This window comes from Myotis lucifugus, unplaced genomic scaffold (genome assembly GCF_000147115.1).
Source record: "Myotis lucifugus unplaced genomic scaffold, Myoluc2.0 scaffold_347, whole genome shotgun sequence".
NCBI classification, from domain to species: domain Eukaryota; kingdom Metazoa; phylum Chordata; class Mammalia; order Chiroptera; family Vespertilionidae; genus Myotis; species Myotis lucifugus.
The window spans coordinates 65,407-87,597 of NW_005871395.1; the positions used below are offsets into that span (position 1 = coordinate 65,407).

Genomic DNA, 22,191 nt, shown 5'->3' on the forward strand with positions numbered 1-22,191 from the left:
TGTAGGTCATTTAGACTCAGTGAAAAACCCATTTCTGTGGAATTACCTATAGTTAACTTTTTAAAATATATATTTTTATTAATTTCAGAGAGGAAGGGAGAGGGAGAGAGAAATAGAAACATCAATGATGAGAGAGAATCACTGATTATCTGCCTCCTGCACACTCCCACCGGGGATCAAGCCAGCAACCCAGGCATGTGCCCTTAACCGGAATCGAACTCAGGACACCTCAGTCTGCAGGCAGAGATCTATCCACTGTAACCGCTGTGTTAGAGGATTCTAGGCAGATAAGTGACAATAACTGACAGAAAGGATCATTCTGGCTGCTGTGTTGAAAAGTGTAGGGGCCGAGAGTGGGAGAAGGGAAACTGGTTAGGAGGCTACTGCAATGGTCCAGGCAAAAGAAGTTGGTGGCTTGGACCCAAAGTAAAGCAGTAAAGAGTGAGAAGTGGTGGAGTCTGGGTATATATTTTGAAAGAGGAGCCAACAGGATTTGCTGATAGATTGGATGCTGCAGGTGAAAGAAGTAGAGAAGGTGAGGATGGCTCCCTCATTTTTGGCCTGAGCAACTAAAGGATGGAGTTCCCATTTAGTAAAAATCAGGGGCCTGGGGGAGGAGGAGGTTGTGAGAAGGGGAAGATAAGGAATTCACTTTGGAACATGTCAACGTTGAGATTTTTGGGGGGATATGGGGATATTGAGCAAGCAGCTGGATTTACAAGCATGTTAGACATGAGTAGGTTTCTGCTCTCCTGGGAACTAAAAGAACACTTTTACTGGGGAAGAGACGAAGGAGTATGGTGGGAAGGCGGTTCAGGTGTGAGGCCGGCTCTGCCACTGTGGAGCTGTGTGATCCTTTGGGACGCCTCTGCAGCTCTGGCCTCTGTATCTTTATCTGCGAAATGGCTGCTTTAGACTAGGGTTGATGAATTAGTGCTTAGAGTAAAGAAGGTAATACATCTGTAAGCTTGAGATTATTTTGTGCTGAGCCCTACATAAGGTGGCGGCATCTCCCTCCCTCTCTCCCTAAAGTAATGTATAGAGAGTACCTACCTTGCGCTGGGTGCTATGCTGGATCCAGGGGCTATGATGGCATAGAAGGTGCGCCCATGCCTTTAAGCCGCCTGGTGTAGCTTCACTGCCAAGTGCAGAGGGAACGGGCTGGAGTCTGTTGTCTGGTGTGGTGTTAACCATGGAAACCTTGTTATTGACCTGGGTGTGGGAGAAAACTGAACATGGATGTCAGAGATGAGGCAAGGTAGTATTCCAAGTGGGGAAACTGGTCATCCTAGTTGGGGCTGGTGGAGAGTTAGGGTGGTGGGACTCAGTTCCTTTCCTCCACTTAACATTTACTCCTCTGCTAGGAACTTCTCTTAAGGAGCTAATAGTTCTAGAGTAGATGGAAGTCTGTGGAGTTTCAATTGGATTTAGTTCACAATAAGTGGCGCTGATTTAGAATTCAGATTTGAGCTAAAGAGCTCAATTCACAATGTGATCTAGTACTGGTATCTGTGGGCACATTCTTTGTTAGGTGCTGATTGAGCTGAAATGCATGCTCCCCAGGAACTTGAATTATAAGCAGTATAACGGAAAGTAAGAGTGTGTTATTTTCCCCCCAAAAGAGTCGAGTTGTAAGGAAAATATATGGCAGGGTTCAGCTCCTCACTGCGTCTGGTAGCACAGGCTCCGCATGTTTACCCTTATGTCATTTAGATGTCAATGTTTATATTGCAAAGAGAGTCTCTGACAAGCTAAACAGAGTCTCTGAGACACAAATCCAAGTGCAGCTGACGCCATTGTCTTTAACAGGTGGCATTAAACAGGGGCCTCCTGCCCTGGCCACTGTCAGTAAAGGTATGGAAATGAGAGTGACCCTGTGAGGAGCTCACCTGTGCTGTGCAGTCATCCTGGTTTTGCTGGTGGAAGTGCAGTTCAGCATCAGAAAGAGCTGCCGTGTGGGATGCGACGTCCAATGCCTCACAGCATTCAGACTGTCTCAGCGGGACGTCAGATTCTTCGGTGCTGCTGGGTCACACATCCAGGCCTGCCCTCGGTGAAGGATGCATCTCTGAGCAGCCTAGGGGTAGTTTTTTAGCTTGGTAGTGTTTCTCACTGCATGACTCTATTTCAGGTTCCTCAAGCTACGGCCCGCGGGCCACATGCAAATACAAATATTGTATTTGTTCTCGTTTTGTTTTTTTACTTCAAAATAAGATATGTGCAGTGTGCATAGGAATTTGTTCATAGTTTTTTTTTAAACTATAGTCCGGCCCTCCAACGGTCTGAGGGACAGTGAACTGGCCCCCTGTTTAAAAAGTTTGAGGACCCCTGCATTTGGTGGAAGTCCCTGCTGCTTTGGGATTTTGATAAAGCATGAGACCCACACAGTTAGGAACTGAGGAACAGGGGGCCCCTGGAGATTTAGAACTGGCCTGAGGCTTGGATGTGGAGGGTGAGGCAGAGGTACCTGAGACCAGTTCTCTGGATCTGAGCTCATCCTCTTAACCTAGGAAGTACTGTCCTGGGACCTTAAAAACAGTGAGGAGCCCCCTGGCCAGGAGACCCAGTTGGTTGGAGCGCTGTCCCATACACCAAAAGGTTGTGGGTTCAATTCCTGGTCAGGGCACATACCTGGGTTGCGGGTTCAATCCCTGGTTGGGATGCATAAGGGAGGCAACTGATCTGATGTTTCTCCCTTCCTCTCTCTCTAAAAATCAATGAACATATCCGTGGGTGAAGGGAAATTAAAAAAACAGTAAGGGGGGAGGTAAAACCTGCTTAGCCACTATTCCTGCAGGACCCAGCCTGGTGGCCAGGCTGGGACACACAGTGTTTCCTCAGGTCCCATGTAGATTTGCTGTTGCCTCGCGTTCCATGTGATGCTCTAGAATGGCATACAGGAATTGTGAAGCTACGTTTTCAGATGTGGTTTTGCTACAAATCTGTAACATCATGGAATCTATCCTGTCAGCAGTGGACTAGCCATGCCTCACAGAGAATCATAGATATTTCTGTAACCAACAAAGGGAATGCAGAGCATGCTTTTAAACTGTCTTCTTTTATTCATTTACTAGTGGCCCGGTGCACAAAATTCGTGCACATTAAAAGGGGATTAATTAGAAGAAATATTTTTTTAAATATATTTTATTGATTTTTCACAGAGAGGAAGGGAGAGGGATAGAGAGTTAGAAACATCGATCAGCTGCCTCCTGCACACCTTCTACTGGGGATGTGCCCTCAACCAAGGTACGTGCCCTTGGCCGGAATCGAATCTGGGACCTTTCAGTCTGCAGGCTGACGCTCTATCCACTGAGCCAAACCGGTTAGGGCTAGAGAAAATATTTTAATATTGCTATTTGCCTTTCTCTATAATTGAAGTGTCAGAGATGAAAGAAAATTAGTAAAATGTGTATGAAAATCTTCCTCCTGTCAGAGTCTGGGGCATGCCGCGGGACCCAGACTCAAGTCCCCGCCCACCCGTGGCACCTAAAAATCGCGTGAGACCCAGACCCAGCAGGCCCCAACTCCATTGGGCGAGATCCAGACCCCGCCAGCCCCACCCTTGTCAAGCCCCATTGGGCGGGGGGCGCAGCCTCAGGTCCCCCAGCCCGGCACTGGGGCAGGCAGTGCAGCCTGAGGTCCCCCAGCCCAGGCCGGGGCGGGGGACGTGGCCTGAGATCCCCCATCAAGCCCCGCCGGGCAGGAGAACGTGGCTTGAGGTCCCCCGTCAAGCCCCGCCGAGCAGGGGGCATGGCCTGAGGTCCCCTGTCAAGCCCCACTGGGTGGGGGGGCCAAGCGCCACGCAGCCTCAGGTCCCTGCTGATTGCTCCTTAAGGCTTGTTACAGGAACTCGGCCTCCGCTGTGGGCGCAGCCATCTTGTGTTACGGAATCCCTACCTCCGCCGTGGGCGCAGCCATCTTGACCATTACGGTGTAGTGGTCAATTTGCATATTCCCTCTTTATTAGATAAGATTTTTATTTCTTTTACATAGGTAATACATTCATGAGGCTTTGGGGGTTTTTTTAAGTATGAAAAATACAGCGCTGGCCAGTTTGGCTCAGTGGATAGAGTGTCAGCCTGCGGAATGAAGGGACCCGGGTTTGATTCCAGTCAAGGCCACATGCCCGGGTTGCGGGCTTGATCCCCAGTGTGGAGCGTGCAGGAGGCAGCCAATCAATGATTCTCTTTCATCATTGATGTTTCTCTCTCTCCCTCTCGCTTTCTCTCTGATACCAATAAAAATATATTTAAAAAAAGAAAGATACATAGTGAAGAGTCACCCTTCTCTTGTTTTGCCCCAGTCACTCAGCCTTCCACAGGCAACCCTGGTTAATAATTTCTTAATTATCTTTCCACAGATTATTTTTTAATGCCCATGGGTGCATACAAAAGGCACTGTTTTATACCTTGCATTTTTATTTAATATACAGGGTGGGGCAAAAGTAGGTTTACAGTTGTTTGTGTGGAAAATAATACAATAATTAATAAATAATAATACAAGAATAAACTGTTTTGTGTACTCACAACTCTAACCCTACTTTTGTCCAACCTGTATTTTAGTTTTTCATGTCAATATGTTAAGGGCTCCCTCATTTATTAATGTCTACATAGTAAAGAAGTCCTGTATTTCTAGAGAACCAAAGCAGCCCCGCCCCAGCTCTCCTGTTGCTTCTTCTATTTATGCTATTTCTAATTTTTTGTTATTAGTGCATACAAGGATGCCATGAATAACCTTGGACTAGACCTGAAATTGCTGGGTCAGGTGGTGTATACATTGCTAATTTTGATTGATACGGCAAATTGCTCCACATAGAGCTTGTACCAGTGTGTACTCCCAGGACGTGATGCCTGTTTCCCTTTGGCATCATGAACATTGATTTGAGTTAAGAATGTACATAGCGTGCGCTCCCTCCCCGGAGCATGCCCATGCCTTTCTTCCCTCTCAGGCGCGCATCTCCTAAATGCTAAGGGTCCCCACAACACTTGCAGCCAGGAGAGCAATGGGCAGCAGCAGCTTGTCCCGGGCTAATTCCCTGAACCTGTCCCCAAGGCCCCCTTCCCCTGACTTCCCGGTGAGCTAACAGCAGCCCCACCTCGGCTCATTTCTTCCCTATAACATGTCTAGAGCCAGAGCAGCCCCGCCCGGCTCTCCTGTTGCTTCTTCTGCTCTAAATCCCTCCTGCTCCACTGTCCCCAGCTTTAATAAACAGACTCTCAGAGTCAAAAGGAATATATAGACTACCTAGAGGTCAGGGTAGGTACTGAATCGTGGAGCCCCACCATGACACTCCGTTCCAGAAGATACACAGAGCACAACAGTCTAGTTTGAAGAACATTGCATTTAAAAATATATTCAAAAGAGGTAACTGGGCCTTTGGTGGTTAGAAAAAAGGAAGAAAAATTCCAGAGGGATTCGTTCTCGACCTCAGCACTCGCACTGGCGTGCATTAGAGGAAGAACAGACACCTCTCTCTGCAGTGCAGTACCGAGGAGGGGTGCGGTGCAGGGAGTAATAGAGAGGCTGTGGGAGAATAAAGGAAAATCCTAGGGAGGAGCTGGCAACCAAGCAAACGGGTTTCGTGTCCACTGGAGAATTACCTCAGCCCAATGCCGCTACCTATTCATGTCAGCGACCTTATTTTTTTAAAGATTATACCCCTTTCAGCACAACTATTCATCTCTTCTTGGCCTCTTCTACCATCATCTCACTTGGAGTTAAGGTTTCTGTGAGCTGATGTCTTTTTTCACTTAGCATTAATTTGCGAACCCTTCTCCATTAATCCAGATGGTCCGTGGTTCTTGTCTAAAATGTTTAAACAGGCATCCTTGTGCAGATAGCTCTTGTTTTCTGTGGACTCCTTTTGTGGGATGAATTACGAAGATGAGGTTATTAGCTCTCAGATGCAGAACTTTCCCCAGTGGGGTTCGGCATTGACGGACTGCCCTCTGGGGAGTCTAGTGCCATCAGCAGTGCATGCGTGGGCCAGCCTCCTGGTGTTGCCAACATCCATGGTTGGGATTTTTTTTTTATTAATAGACTTTATTTCTTAGAGCAGTTTTAAATATACAGAAAATTGAACAAAGTACAGAGTAATCCCATATACTTCCCCCCACCTCCGTTCCCAGTTTCCCCTATTTTAAGCAGACCTCGGAGATATTTCAGGTTCAGTTCCAGACCACGACAGTAAAGCAAATGTTGCAATAACGTGAGTCATAGAAGTTTGGGGTTCTTCTATGCATATAGAAGTTATGTTGACACTATACCGCAGTCTATAAGCGAGCATTAGCATTATGTGTTAAAATACAGTGTACATAACTAGTAACTGCTCCCCGTTATCTGAGCCTTCAGCAATCATACGAGTCATAATCTTTTTGCTGGTGGAGGGTTGTGCCTCGATGTCGATGTCTGACTGATCAGGGTAGTGGTTGCTGAAGGGTGGTGTGGCTGTGGCAGATTCTTAAAAAAAGACAATGACGTTTGCAGCATCGGTTGACTCTTCCTTTCACGCCTGATTGTCTGTAGCTTGTGATGCTGTTTGATAGCATTCTACCTGCAGTAGAACTTTCAAAATCGGAGCCAGCCCTCTCAACCCTGATTTATCAACTAAGTTTATGTAACACTCTAAATCCTTTGTTGTCATTTCAACAGTCTTCACAGCATCTCCACCAAAGTAGATTCTATCTCAAGAAACCGCTTTCTTTGTTCACCGGTAAGACTCCTCATCCGTTAAAGTTTTATCACGAGATGCAGCCACTCAGTCACATCTTCAGACCCCACTCCTAACTCTAGTTCTCGTGCTGTTTCCACCACATCTGCAGTTACTTCCTCCACTGAAATCCTGAGCCCCTCAAAGTCATCCATGAGGGTTGGAATCAACTTCTTCCAAACCCCTGTTAATGTTTACTCAGTGAATTGCCACAAACCTTCAATTTTTCTTAAAGCAGTATTTGTGAAGCACAAAAACCCAAGGTATGCCTGTATTAACATCTTGCATTATGCGGTTATCTGCTACAATTGATGAACCAGTGTTGGTGCATTATTAACTAAAGTCCACAGTGTACATTATGATTCACTCTGCGTTGTACATCCCATGGATTGTGTGAATTGCATAATGTCAGGATCCAGCATTACATGTCACACAGAATAGTTTCACTGCCCAAAATGCCCTGTGCTCCACCTCTTCATCCCTCCTCTCCTCCCTCTGCACCCTTGGCAACCACTGGTATTTTTACTGTCCCCATAGTTTTGCCTTTTCTAGAATGCCACATAGTTGAACTCATATTGTATGTAGTCTTTTCAGATTGGCTTCTTTCACTTAGCAAAATGCATTTAGGGTTCCTCTATGTCTTTTTATGACTTAGCTCATTTCTTTTTACCACTGAATATTCCATTGTGTAGATGTACCACAGTTTATTTTTTAAAGGACACTCTCGGCTGCTTCCCGAGAGTGAAGGTATGAACACAAGTTTTCAACTCGTTCGGGTAAATTAGGACCAGGATTTTGGATCATTTGGTAAGAGGATGGTTAGCTTTGTAAGAAACTGCCCAACTGTCTCCCAGAGCACCACCTTGCCTTCCCACCAGCTATAAATAAGAGTTTCTGTTCCTCCACATACTTGCCAGCATTTGGTGTTGTCAGTGTTTTGGATTTTGGCCATTCTAATCGGGGTGTAGTAGTATCTCATTGTCTATTGGATGTTAATACTTTTACTTTGAGTTTTGGTAATTTAATACCAATAAGTAAAATATTGTCATGATTATTCTTTCTTTGTGTGTGTTTTTTGTTTGTTTGTTTGTTTTTTTGCTTTTCATTTCATATTGTAGCCTTATTTGTCCAGTGGGAATTGGATATTGCTCTTAGAGGTTTGTTATGTGTCTGCATGTATTTTTGTCACCCAACTTTTAAAATTGTGGCAAAATACACATAACGTAAAATTTGCCATCTTAATTAATTTTTTGTTGTTGTTAATCCTCACCTGAGGATATTTTTTAATTGGTTTTTAGAGAGAGTGGAAGGGAGGGCGGTTGGGGGAGGGAAAGAGAAATTTTTGATGCAAGAGTGCCTCCAGCACTCACCCCAACAGGGGCCAGGGGTCAAACCTGCAACCCAGGTATGCGCCCTTGACCAGGAATCAAATGCCAGAACTCTTCAGTTCAAGGGCAAACGCTGTAACCACTGAACCACAACTGCCAGGGCATCTTAACCATCTTTTTTCTTAAATACATTGTTTTTATTAATTTTTTACAGAGGGAGAGGGAGGGAAAGATAGAAACATCTATGAGAGAGAAACACCATTCGGCTACCTCTTGCATGCCTCACACTGGGGATCAAGCCCACAAACTGGGCATTTGCCCTGACTGGGAATCCAAGCGGTGACCTCTTGAGTGCATGGGACGATGCTCAACCAACTGAGCCACACTGGCCAGGCGCTCTCAACCATTTTTAAGTGTACAGTTCAGTTGCATGTGTTTTTAATATCACGTCTTATGGTTTATTTCTTTACTATTTCCCCCTAATGTTTTTTTAAACTAACTCTTCTTTTGACTTGATTTTTTGTGTGTGCTTGTTTTTGCCTTCTCTTCCTTGTAAGGATCTGGCTATTGTTCCATTTTAATGAGCTAATGAAGTAAATGTAACCTTTCTGTCACAGGGCGATGGTTCTAACTAGCTGTGGCATCCCGTCTGTCCTGCTGGTGAGGGAGGGCTCCACTTTCAGTAGCCCTTCCTCAGCCAGTGGTCACCCCACGGCGACTCCACAAACAGCCCCGGTGGCACTTCATCAGAGCCCTACTAACTTCTTGTTGGTGTAAAGCAAATCCTTAGGAAACCCTTCCAAATGCCTTTATCCTGGGCTTTTCTGCTCATGGACAAAATGTGGCTTTGAAACTCAGCCATGATTGGGCATTTACAAATTAAGGCGTTAAAATTCACTTAAACATATGGCTGACAAGTAGATTTTTAAGTGATCTGCGTTCGTTTAAATGAATTCTGTTCTACAGTAACGGGGTCTGCATCTTCACTGTCCTTTTGAAATTGAAAATAATCCTTTTGCCTAATTACTCCTTTTGCTGTGACTAATTCAAAACTGTAAAACTGTAGTAGCCAAATAGGAACCATACTAAAAAGTGATTTGGGCTTTTAACATCAGTGTGTGTGCCTTGAAGTCTTTTTCTATAGTAACAAATACTGAATAATTTCACTACAGCTCTTCCAAATCTGGTTCTAATTTGCCCCTTGACTCTCTCGGCCTTTATCCCTCCCAACTTAGTGCCATTTTGTCCTCTCTGAGAAGTTTTCTATATTCCCAAATGAGGACTTTCTTGAGTGAGAAGTCACATTTTTTCCTAAGTTCCTTTTTTTTTTTTTTTTTTTTTTTTTTTTTGCTTCTAAATACAGTTGCCCTCCAGACAGAGTACAGAAAGCCTGCTCTACATGCCCAGGGAGTGCTGGTAGCAGAAAGTGATGGAAGAGAGAGCAGGTTGAGGTCAAGGAGGAGCCCAGTTGTGTGTGGATCAGGTTATCCTTGAACCGGGGTGGATGGAGGGCAGAAACAAACACATGGCTCCTCTAGTTTCCCGTCTCTCAGGTCCCGCATTTCTCTGCCGTGAGGATGCAGGTTAAGCACACTTTGTTTCACAGCGAGCCCTAAACACCTGAAGTCTCTAAAAAGTTTTTCTAAATGTTATTTCTCCCCAATAAGTATAATTTATGTTTTTACATTGGAAAGCATTTCTATATGGGGTGGGTTTACAGTTGTTAATATGGAAATAATACCATAATTAATAAATAATAATTCAAGGAGCCCTGACCAGTTTAGCTCAGTGGATAGAGCATCAGCCTTCCCAGGTTCGATTCCGGTCAAGGGCATGTACCTTGGTTGCAGGCACATCCCCAGTAGGAGGTGTACAGGAGGCAGCTGATTGATGTTTCTCTCCCATCAATGTTTCTAACTCTCTATCCCTCTCCCTTCCTCTCTGTAAAAAATCAAAATATATTTAAAAATAATAATAATAATTCAAGAATAAACTCCATGTTTTGAGTACTCATAACTATAAACCTATTTTTGCCCCCCCCCCCCATATTATGAAGTCATAGGGCTATTTCCTGCATCAGAGTCAATAGGTTAAGCTCATTTAAAAATGCAACAAACAGCCCTAGCCGATTTGGCTCAGTGGATAGAGCGTCGGCCCATGGACTGAAGGGTCCTGGGTTTGAGTCTAGTCAAGGGCACGTTGCCTGGGTTGCAGGCTTGATGCCCAGGGCTTGCGGGAGGCAGCTAACCGATGTCTCTCTCTCACATCGATCTTTCTCTGTCTCTCCCCTCCCTTCCACTCTTTCTACAAATCAATGGAAAAATATCCTTGGGTGAGGATTAACAAAAAATACCAACAACAAAAAGCAATAAACTGAAACTGGACTTGCTGCTACTTCTGGGAGAGTCATCCCTACCTTTAGTCATGGCTCTTATCCCTTTGCCCTCCCCCCAGTCTGTCTCTCCCCTCTCAGCTCAGGTCATGGCGGAGCTGGTAACCCTAACCCTCCGCAGAGAAACAGAGCAGCTGCCCTGCTCCCCTCGCCCTTCCTCAGGGGGCCACCGGAGTTGTGAATCTAAAATGTCAAGTGCAGGCAGGAACTCACACGCAGCCATCTGAGGCCTCTCTTTGACTCTGTCAGTCTCAGTGTTGTTAGTTTAGTACCGACGCAGTAGGATTCAGAGAAAACCATTTGATGAAATCAAGGGAGAGAAGTGGCAGACACTTGTACATGCTGGCAGCCATGAAGCACCTCTGTCAGGCTCTGTTGGAAGGCAGCGTCAGACGTCGGGGAAAGGTTAGCGAGCAAGAGTGGACTGTCTTAAAGGTTTATAATCGGGTGGGGAACCTTTTTTCTGCCAGGGGCCATTTGTTTCAAAGTGGTAACATCATTCTCAGGACATACAAATTTATCAACTTAAAAATTAGCCTGCTATATTTGGTCAAACATTTAATTAACTCACCCTAATGCCTTGGCAGGGCCAGACCAAATGATTTCTCGGGCCTTATAAGGCCCTTGGGTCGGACGTTCCCCACCCCAGGTTTATATTATAAAAGCTTAAGGAGGAAAATTGAATATTTAGCCCGAACATGAGAACATGTGGAGGAGTGGAGATTGCTTTGCTTTGAGTCTAAGAAGATCAAAGGGAAATGTGGCTCAGCTGTTCCCGCTTTCCAGTATGGCAGGTCAAGAAGAACTGGGTTTCAGTTGCAGTGGATGAGATGAAAGTTAAACAACCAATATTCTAGGGTTTTAAGTGCTGACATTGTGTCACAGTGGATTGGCAGAAGGAAGAAATACACCAGATATTGAGAAGTATGGGGCCAGCCTGCCTGGCTTTGAATCCTGGCTTCAGCTATGGAAACTTGGACAAATTACTTCACCTCTAAGCCTCAGTCACCTCATCTGTAAAATGGGCAAAATGTACTTACATCCTCATAGGATTATTCTTAAGATTAGAAATAAGAGTTGCCCTAGATGGTGTGGCTCAGTTGGTTGAGCATTATCCCATGCACCAAAAGATCGCCAGTTCGATTCCTGGTCAGGGCACATGCCCAGGTTTCAGGCTTGGTCCCCAGTCAGAGTGTGTGCAGGAAACAGCCGATTGATGACTCTCATGTCAATGTCTCTCTCTCTCTCCTTTCCTCTTGCTCTAAAATCAATAAAAACAAATTTTTAAAAAACGAATAAAAGAGTTAATGTAGGTAAAGTGCTCTGAGCAGTGGCAGGCACATACTAAGGGCTATATATTTGATAAATGTAACTAGCATGAGCAGTGGAAAGGAATTCAGGGCCATCGGGCCAGTGTTTCATTTTACAGATTAGGTGGCTGTCACGGGAGGTGGAATCAAGATTAGAAGCCATTTCTGCAGACTAGTCCTAGGCTGTTGCCACTGTTCCTGGCTCTGTTTTAGAACTACCCATTGCTTCAAACGCATTTCCCTTTAGGCTCCTCTCCCATCCCCTCCTTGGAGCCCATATTTCAAAAGTACTTCCTATATCCCAGCCCTGTGCTAAATGCTGATATATGTGACCTCATCTAGTTCTTACAGCAACCTGTGAGGAAGGTTTCATTATTGTCCACCCCCCGCTTTTTGTTAATCTCACCCAGGAATATTTTTTCTATTTATTTTTTTAGAGAGAGAATGAAAGGAGGGGAGAGAGGAAGAGAGAAACATTGATGTGAGAGAGAGACATCAACTGGTTGCCTTCTGCACATGCCCCCACTGAGGCCGGGGATCAAACCTGTGCCCTTGACCAGAATCGAACCCACGACCCTTCGGTGCTCAGTCTGACGTTCTAACCACTGAGCCACCGGCCAGGACTATCCCCTTTTGTAGAAGTGCCACCTGAGGCTCAGAGAGGTTCAGTTGCCCAAGAGTACACAGTTTCAAAGAGGTAGAACCCACACTATCTCACTGCAGAGCTTGTGTTCATAACCACACTATGAATTTTCCTCAAAAAGTCCCAATAGTATAGAGATGAGCTCAGTTAAACCACCATTGTTGCAGCAGCTCTGGGCCCGGCCAGACAGATTTGAGGTCATTTTGTAATCCCTTTCAATTTATAGTCTGCTTTATTTCACACTTAGACTCTCACATGTTTTCTTGTTTCTGACACAATAGCTTTACACAACAACCGGTTACCAGAACAATTTCCCTCCCTGGTAAAGAGCGTGAAAGTTGAGGATCATGGAGCAGACTGAGAGAGGCCAGACCAGAGCTTTCTTCCATAAGCGTGGGACTCTGTGGGAGTTACCAGGGCTCTGGGCCAAGTTGGGGGGTCACTGCTGGGGTCCCAGCAAACCAGAAGATGGGTCAGATGTCAGAATTCCCACCTAGACCAGTTGTTTGTTTGTTTGTTGTTGTTGTTGTTGTTAATTCTCACCAGAGGATATTTTTTCCATTGATTTTCAGAGAGAGTGGAAGGGCGGGGGGAGGGAGAGAGAGAGAGAAACATCGATGTGAGAGAGACATATTGATTGATTGCCTTCTGCACGCATCCCTATTGGGGCTGGGGAACATGCAACCAAGGTATATGCCCTTGACTGGGGATTGAACCTGCAACCCCTAGGTCTGTGGGCCAACATTCTAACCGCTGACCCAAACCAGCAAGGGCTACCTTTAATCCCTGTAAGACTGATGACAGTCTTGGACTCCTCCCACTTCAGAAAAATGCTCAAGCTCACACTGTTTTTGGGTAGCGTCAGGGTTCATAAACCCCAGCTACTAGTAAAATCCTCTGTACTAGGCAGCATAGTAGAGTACTTAAGATCCAGACGGCCTGGATTCAAAACCTCCTCTCCCACTTCAATTTCCTCAATTGTAAAATGAAGATAATAATAGGATTGTGGTGAGGATGAAATGAGTTACATGTAAAATGCTTAGTACATGGTTAGCTCTACAGCGGTATTCATTATTGATGGTAGTAGTATTGCTGTCCCTGGAGCTTAGCCCATTCTGTAAGTGTTTATGGACAGAATGAATGAATTATCCTACTGGAGATGCCAAGTCTAGGGTAGAGCATCCCAACCAGTGTGTCACAAATGGACTGTAGTTATGTTAAGAAATTGATCCGTTCAGCCCTTGGGGCTACCAAAGTCCCAGCTGGTGTTGCTTCTGGCTTCAGGCAGCAATATCCAAGGTGTCGCGTGCAAATATCCTCTCCTCTCTGGGTGCTGTGACGTGGACACAGTTTGGGCAGCATTGATGAGAAGATCAGCTGGTGGGTAGTGAGGATCAAGTAGCCCATCTAGATTCCAAGCCCAGGGGAATTCTTTGGGTGTGTGGCAAAGAGAATCTTAACCACTGGACCATGAGCAGAAGCTTCATGAGTGTGGGCTCTCCAGCCCCAGTCGGCTCCACGCCACGGCAGATGCAGAGGAAGTCTGCCAGCTGGACGCTCCAGTGCTTCCCTCCCTGTGAGTCACTCCGCAGGGATCTGTAGAGAGCCGATCTGTAGAGAGCCCACAGCGACCCGGGAACCAGGCTGCAGCCCAGAGTCCTGTGTAGGGATACGTAGTGAAGAAGGTGAAGGAGTGCGGGTGCTGGGAAGAGGCAGTGCCCGGGGCTGCAGGGACTTCGGAGGGACCAGCCTTGTCTGCAAGGTGGATTATGAGGAAGCCTTTGAAGAGTTTTGATCCAGACAGTGGTAAATTTAGGTTTGTACTTTTTGTTAAGTCATCCTGACAAAAAATCACACAATGAGTAGGAATCCGGGAAGAGTTTGTTTGAGGACATAGGTTAGAAACTCTTATAGTGTACAGTCAAGAGGTAAGAGTGATACTTGCCTGAAACAGGTAGCTAGGCTTTTTTAAAAATTTGAGATATAATTGACATACAGTTAACCCTTGATTTTGTGGACCTTGATTTAATGGACTTGAGGTTTTAACTGATAAAATTTCCTGTCCATATGTCATATGTGAAAATTAACACCCTGTTAATTTTAAGATACTTTTAACCAATATTTGCTTATAATTAAATTAACAGGGTTTTTTTGGTTATGAATTCACTGTTATTTTTAACAAATTTCACAAATAGGCTATATGTTGGAAAAAACACTGTAGTAATATCGCCAACAGAAATAACTATGATATAACTATAATCTATCAGTGCTTCTCAACCTTCCTAATGCCACGACCCTTTAATACAGTTTCTCATGTTGTGGTGACCCCCAACCATAAAATTATTTTCATTGCTACTTCATAACTGTAATTTTGCTACTGTTATGAATCATAATGTAAATATCTGATATGCAGGATGTATTTTCATTGTTCGCGACCCACAGGTTGCGAACCGCTGGTCTACATATTTAAATGCAAAAGTCACTGCACGTAAACAATGTTCAGCAAATGATTAGCACATGATCACACCGCATCACACATGGTAATTGGTTCTGTTGTCACGTGGTGTGTCTTTCTGCAGCAGTTTTAACACCTGGCGGCTGATGTTCCTACATGTGCCAAGCTACGCCCCAGCTGTGCGCATATGTTACTCGAGGTAACTGGTGAATGCACGCATTTACTAGACCTCAGTATAAATGTAAAATTACTGTAACACATATAGAAAACTTTTCTGTGAAATTGAACTTTTCATGTGTACTTAATTTTAATTACACAAATGTGTCTACATAAGTAAAAACATAAACTAATTTGTCAATTTTTTAACTACACATTTGGAAAAGCTACTTTATTATATAACAAACAGCCCCTAGCCCAAATTAGTCCATTATATTGAGGTTTTACTGTATAATACACATTAGTTTCAGGTATACAACAATAATGATCTAATATTTGTACATATTGAAAAATTATCACCATGGTAAGTCTAGTTAACATCCGTCAACATACATAGGTATAGAATTTTTTTCTTGTGATGAGAACTTTTAAGATTTACCCTGTTTGTAACTGTCAAATATACAATATAGTATTGTCACCATGCCATACATTGTATCCCCAAAGCGTATGTATATATATAAAAGCCTAAGTGACCACATGACCGGAACAACTGGTCGCTATGACACGCACTGACCACCAAGGGGCAGACACTCAATACAAGAGCTGCCCCCTGGTGGTCAGTGTGCTCCCACAGTGGGAGCGCTGCTCAGCTGACTGACCCTGTCCTGGCAGCCCACCAGCCCGGCAGCAGCCACTCACTCCCTCAGTAGTCCTGCAGGTCCAATCTCTGGAGAACGGGCCAGGCACTGACAGACCAGTGCTGCCAGCACAATCCTGACAACGCCGCCAGCCTCCTGGAAGTTGGCAGCCGCTTCTCCTCCCTAGATGCTCCACTAGGAAGAAACGATATAAAAGCGGCCGCCAGGTGGCTCCCAACAACCAGTGGGAACATCAGTGGGATGGATCCTGATCCTGGGCCGGCAAGGGCATCCCACCACCCACCACCCACCTGGAGGGCTGATCGCATCTCGGCACCGCCCCTGGGGACCCCACCCATGCATGAATTCGTGCACCAGAACTCTAGTTTGTTTTATACCAGAGTTTGTACCTTTATCCGTTTTGCCCACACCCAGCCCCTATCCTCTGGTAATCACCAATCTGTTCTCTATATCTAGGAGCTTGGTTTTGTTTTATTGTTTGGGTTTTTTTAATACGTTTTTATTGGTTTTTAGAGAGAAAAGGGAGAGGGAGAAAGGAGAGATAGAAACATCAAAAATAGGCTGCCTCCTCAAGAGCATACAATGGAATCAAGACAGTCTCTTCAATAAATGGTTCTGGGAAATTTGGTCAGATACATGCAAAAAAATGAAACTAGATCACCAACTTACACCATACACAAAAACAAACTCAAAACGGTTAAAGGACTTAAATGTAAGATGGAAACCATAAAAATCCTACAAGACTCCATAGGCAGCAAAATAGCAGACATATGTCGTAGCAATATCTTTACCAACACAGCTCCTAGGGCAATGGAGACTAAGGAGAAAATAAACAAATGGGATTACATCAAAATAAAAAGCTTCTGCACAGCAAAAGACAACATCAACAAAACAACAAGAAATCCCACTGCATGGGAGAATATATTTGCCAATGCTATTTCAGATAAGGGTTTAATCTCCAAAATTTACAGAGAACTCATACAACTTAACAAAAGGAAGATAAACAATCCAATCAAAAAATGAGCAAAGGACCTAAATAGACACTTTTCAAAAGAGGACATACAGAAGGCCGAGAGACATATGAAAACATGCTCAAAGTCACTAATCATCCAAGAGATGCAAATCAAAACAACAATGAGATACCATCTCATACCTGACAGAATGGCTATCATCAACAAATCAACAAATGACAAGTGCTGGAGAGGATGTGAAGAAAAAGGAACACTCGTGCACAGCTGGTGGGAGTGCAGACTGGTGCAGCCACTGTGGAAGACAGTATAGAGTTTCCTCAAAAAGTTAAAAATGGAACTCCCATTTGAACCAGTAATCCAATTTCTAGGACTAATATCCCAAGAAACCAGAAACACCAATCAGAATGGATATATGCACCCCTATGTTCATAGCAACACAATTTACAATAGCTAAGATTTGGAAACAGCCTCAGTGCCCATCAGCAGATGAGTGGATTAAAAAACTGTGGTACATCTATACATTTCAAGCACTAGGCCTCTAGTTTTCCATAATGGCTATACCAACTCACATTCCCACCAACAGTGCACAAAAGTTCCCTCTTCTCCATATCCTTGCCAATACTTATTTATTCTCTTTTTTATAATAGCCATTCTAACTTGTATGTATGTGGTGATACCTGATTGTGGTTTTGATTTGCATTTCTCTGGTGATTAGGGATGTTAAATATACCTATTGGCCATCGGTATGTCTTTGGAAAAATATACAAATCCTCTGCCTGCTTTTAATCATATTGTTCAGTTTCTTGCTATTGAGTTGTAGGAGTTCTTTATATGTTTTGGATATTAACCATTATTGGATATATGATTTCCAAATTTTTTCTCCCACTTTGTTGGTTGCCTTTTCATTTTGTTGATGGTTTCCTTTACTGGGCAGAAGCTTTTTAGTATAATGTTGTCCTCCTTGTTTAATTTTGGTTTTGTTGCCTTTGCTTTTGGTGTCAAATTCAAAAAATCATCACCAAGACTGATGTCAAGGAGCTTGCCCGTATGTTTTCTTCTAGGAATTTAATGGTGTCAGGTCTTACATGCAACTCTTTAGTCCATTTTGAGTTAATTTTGGTGTGAGCTGTTAAATAGTGGTGTACCTGATTCCGGTAGCTGGAGGTGCCACCCTGGAATAGGGGATACTAGAAGTGGAATGGTCCTGGGGTGGGGATGGTGAGTTCTGTCGGGGACCCATTCCATCTGTGATGCCTGTGGGATGTTCACTAGGAGGGTCAGCAGGGCCGGTGGGTGAGGGGGTCTGAGTGCAGGAGAGGGGTGGAAATGGGTACAGAGAACCAGCCGCACTGTCTTCAGTGAGGCTCCCTCTAAGGAGAGTGAGTTTAAAAGTGGATTTTGATCAATGAAATCTTATCAATGAAATCTTAATTTACAACCAATTTGGCTGGCATGCTTCTCGTTTATACTCAAATTTTAGAATTCTTTTTTCCCCCAAATCTTTTGAGAGTATTACAGATGTCCCTCTCCCCCACATTAACCCCTTCTCCACCTAGTTCCCGCCCTACCCCACCCCAAGCCTTCACCATCCTTTTGTCTGTGTCCATAGGTAAGATCTTTGGTTAATCTCTTCCCGTTCCCCCTCTCCCCTTCCCTCTGAGATTCATCAGTCTGTTCCATGTTTCCATGCCTCTGATTCTATTTTATTCACCAGTTTATTTTGTTCATTAGATTTCCTGTTCATTTATTTTGATTTTTAGAATTCTTAAATGTGTATATTTTTAACCTACTTCATAAAAACCAACATAGTTATCTACTTTGAAGTATTTGTCTCTTTCTTCTTGGCTGCCTGCATTCACTCTTTCCCTGTGTCCTTGCAGCTTTAGGAGCGTTGTAACTCATGTGTGAAACTGTCCATTTCCTCAGGTTTGTGACCCAGGAGGAACCCTGCCCTCAGCTGTGGCTCTCGGTGTGGCAGAAGCCAACTTCATGTCTGAGTGCACGAGCAGCAGTTTGCCATGGAGAGCTTGGGGCTGCAGACAGTCACCCTCAGTGACGGGACAACGGCCTACGTCCAGCAAGCGGTCAAAGGTGAGTGTTTCCAGAGGCTCAGAACCCCCGCCCCCAGCTTCCGGAGAGGACGGTCCCCGTCCACTGTCTCCCCTGCCTCCCACCCGCTTGCCACATTGCTCTGCGCGAGCATGTCTTGAGGTAACTCTTTAAAATCAAACGCCATCTAGGCAGCTAGAAAATCAGGCCAGACCAGCGTAGGAGCCAAGCCCTCTGAAAGCAGAATTCCTTAACTATTTCTGGAGTAGATGAACACAGTGCTGGTTCTGACTTCCTGCTTTTCAATACCCCTGTCCAGTTACTCAGACTTCCCAGCAAGTTTAAGCACTCAAACTATCTACTGAGCATCTACCATGCACAAGGTACTCTTCTAGGTCCAGAGAGGGACACCCAAGAATAGAGCTCATGCCTTCAGCCCCACCAGGGTTGCCAGAAATAAAAATACATGGCACACAGTTAAAGCTGAATTTCAGAAACAATAAATAATTTTGTAGTATAAGTCTGTCCCAAATACTACATGGGATAGACATGTATAAGCATGGAACTAAATACTAAAAATACTAAAATAAATACACTGACTACTAAAAAAAAATTCATTGTATATCTGAAATTGAGATTCTCTAGAATCAAGGTGAGGGTGGCTTCAGAACAGTGTGTAGTTGAAGGGCCAGGCCTCTGGGCCAGGGACACTTCCCTCACCGCAGGCTCCTTCCAGCCTCAGACACGCCAGATGGCATCACGTCTCCCTCGGACGGCGCCAGCACACACTGTCTCATTCCTAGTGTTCATCTTGCCTTTTCTGGGTCTGAGCGCCGCCGTCCTCACAACGGCATTGTCACCGCAACATCGCCCTCCCTCACTTCAACACGTCGTCAAAATGTATCTCGGTTCCCAAATTTACAGATAATTTGTTTGTTGATTTCATTTTAATTGTCTGCTTCCTGATGATGACAAAGAGACCCCTAATCTCATCAGTAAGCTCTTTCCATGTGATAGCGTGTGGTTGCCTCCTGGAAAGGTTTCTTCTCAAGACCTAGGATGTGTGGGGCTGGCTTAGTTTTCTTGAACATGGAACTTCTCTAGAATCCTTTTGAATCCCGAAACCCTGTGTTTGCAGACTTCCCACCGCAGTTGTTGCCCACTGCTGCCGTCGGTGGTGGAAGCACTTAGGAACTGTGTAGACGGGCGTGTTTACTCCACGGACCCAGTTATCGCCCGTGCCTCAGTCTTCTGCACCAATTTTTAATGGTTGAATGAATAAGTAAAAGCAAGTGGCGGTGTTTGGCCTGAGAAAGCCACACTCTTTTCTTATCTCTTTCCTTCTTGTATCTGGGTCTCTGCCTCCCCCACGTCCTGTTTATGTCTTTCTCTCATCACTCTTCCTGGCTCTGTTCTCTGCCTCCTCCAAGGTGCTGCAGTGTGTACTTGCACATATGCACACGCTCACACACAGCAGATTGCACACTGCGGACGGGAGAGCTGGCCTCCCGCATGCAGAGCCGCACTGTCTCGGAAGGTGCCTCTCTGGTGAGCTCCTCTGAAGCCCCTGACCGGGCACGTTCATCCCTGTCAGCAGGCCGCTGTGCCTGGGCCCCTGCGTGTGCAGGAAGCCCTAAAATGTTATGAAATTAGGGTCAGCATAAAGCATGTCATTCAAACCCGGCTCCTCTGAGAGTGAAAGAGCGTGCTGTGAATAAATGCGCTGGACTGCCCCGACGACAGGAATGTGCGGCCCCTCTGTGATGGGCTGGGAGGCCCGTCGGCCAGCTCTTCTCCCCCCTCCCCATCGTAGCCTCTGGTTGTTACAGGAAATTCTAGGTTAAAGTTTTTCTCAGCCGCCCTAGCTGGTTTGGCTCTGTATATAGAGCGTCGGCCTGTGGACTGAAGGGTCCCGGGTTAGAGTCCGGTCAAGGACATATGTCTGGATTGCAGGCTTGATCTCCAGTAGGGGGTGTGCAGGAGGCAGCTGATCAGTGTTTCTCTCTCATCATTGATGTTTCTAACCCTCTCTCCCTCTCCCTTCCTCTCTGAAATCAATAAAAATATATTTTTTAAAAAGTTTTTCTCAGCCATTATTACACATTTCAAAATATATTTTAAATTAAAATGTGAATGACATAGGTTAAATGTACATTAGTAAAATATATGTAGTGTGTTCAATATAGATTTACTTTAAGATCAAGGATGATATGAGAAATATAGAAGTGTAAATAAAATATTGATAGCTGTACATTAAAAAGAAAATTTTTTCTTAAATAACTCTTCTCAACATTTTGTTTTCTGCCTTGAGGCGATGCCCAGTTCACTAGCAGAATCTCTGCTGATGCTTTCAGAGCCCAGCACTGGCGTGTGGCCAGGACAGATGCAGGGGCCGCTGCTCGCGGGAAGGGGCGGGCCGGGGCTTCCCTCTCCCCTCTCCTGTTGCCTTCATCTCCACTCCACCTGCCTTCGGCTGGGTTGTAGAGCTGTTAACCACTGACCCAAGAGGACTCAGTCTGGGGACAAGTTTGGGAATTCCTCAGAGGAGGAGACGTCAGCAGGGAGCTGGGCCGAAAGTATTGCCTGTCCCACACAGGAGCTCAGCTTCCTGAACCCGAAACTTGTAAGGAAAGGAATGAACAACCCATTTGTCATTAGTGCTTCAATCTCCTTTTTCTCTTCCCCTCCCCATTCCCTCCTTCAGACTCACTGGACACAAAACTCCTAAGAATCTTTTGCTCTTAGAAGGGCTTCTCAGTAAGAATCTGAGATAAAGGAAAGATAGTATCGTAGGCACTCTGTGGTCTTATTAATTTTTAGAGGGCTATTTTGTTGCTTTAGGTGAGTCGGTTTTTTATCAGACAAGTGAAGATGGCAGAGGTCAGTGAAGGAGACAGTGTCCATTGCGGGTGGAGCGAGACCGGTGGACATGTGGGAGCACAATAGTCACATTCACTTGGCTCCCGACTGCTTTCCTTTCTGCTTCTTCTAATGTACAGATTGGGCTGATTGTAGAAAACAAAACAAAAAACTAAGGTTATTGAGAGCTGGCCACATCCCGGGGACTGTTCTGAGTGTTTTATATTCATTAACTCATTTAACCCTTATAGCAGCCCAATGGAGACAATTTTTAATCATTTTAAGAAGAAGAAGCTGAAGCACAGAGAGGTTAAATAAGCTGCACACAGCTAGTAAGAGGCAGAGCTGAAAGGCCGTCCCAGGAGGCCTGGGCTGGTTCCAGAGCCCATTGCTTCTAACTGTAAGCCACACTGTCTATCAGAGGGGCTGGGCCTTGGCACACTGGCACAGGGAGATGGGGAATGTATTTTGATTTGGTTATTTTGAGCCATATCTGACTTTTGACCCATTGGGTCCTTTCTAGGTTTCAGGGCATCCTTTGTTCTTCAGTTAGTTCAGTCTCAGCAACTGCTCTGTTAGGTTGGAAGCCCCCGCTTTGCTGGGCATGTATAGAATAATAGATGCAGTGGCTCCCCTGTGGGGATCTGTGGGGTTCCTCAT

The 22,191-nt window shown here is 44.9% G+C and overlaps 1 protein-coding gene across 4 annotated transcripts in view; it reads left to right on the forward strand.

Annotated features, from left to right (window-relative positions):
* Positions 1–22,191, forward strand: part of ZNF76 (zinc finger protein 76) — a 37,436-nt gene that overhangs the window by 5,600 nt on the left and 9,645 nt on the right. For all 4 annotated transcript variants that reach the window (XM_023764769.1, XM_006101239.2, XM_023764771.1 and 1 more), the window contains exon 2: positions 18,550–18,714. In XM_023764769.1, the coding sequence (XP_023620537.1) occupies positions 18,642–18,714 (73 nt within the window). In that variant the 5' untranslated portion in view covers positions 18,550–18,641. The remainder of the gene's footprint in view (positions 1–18,549; positions 18,715–22,191) is intronic.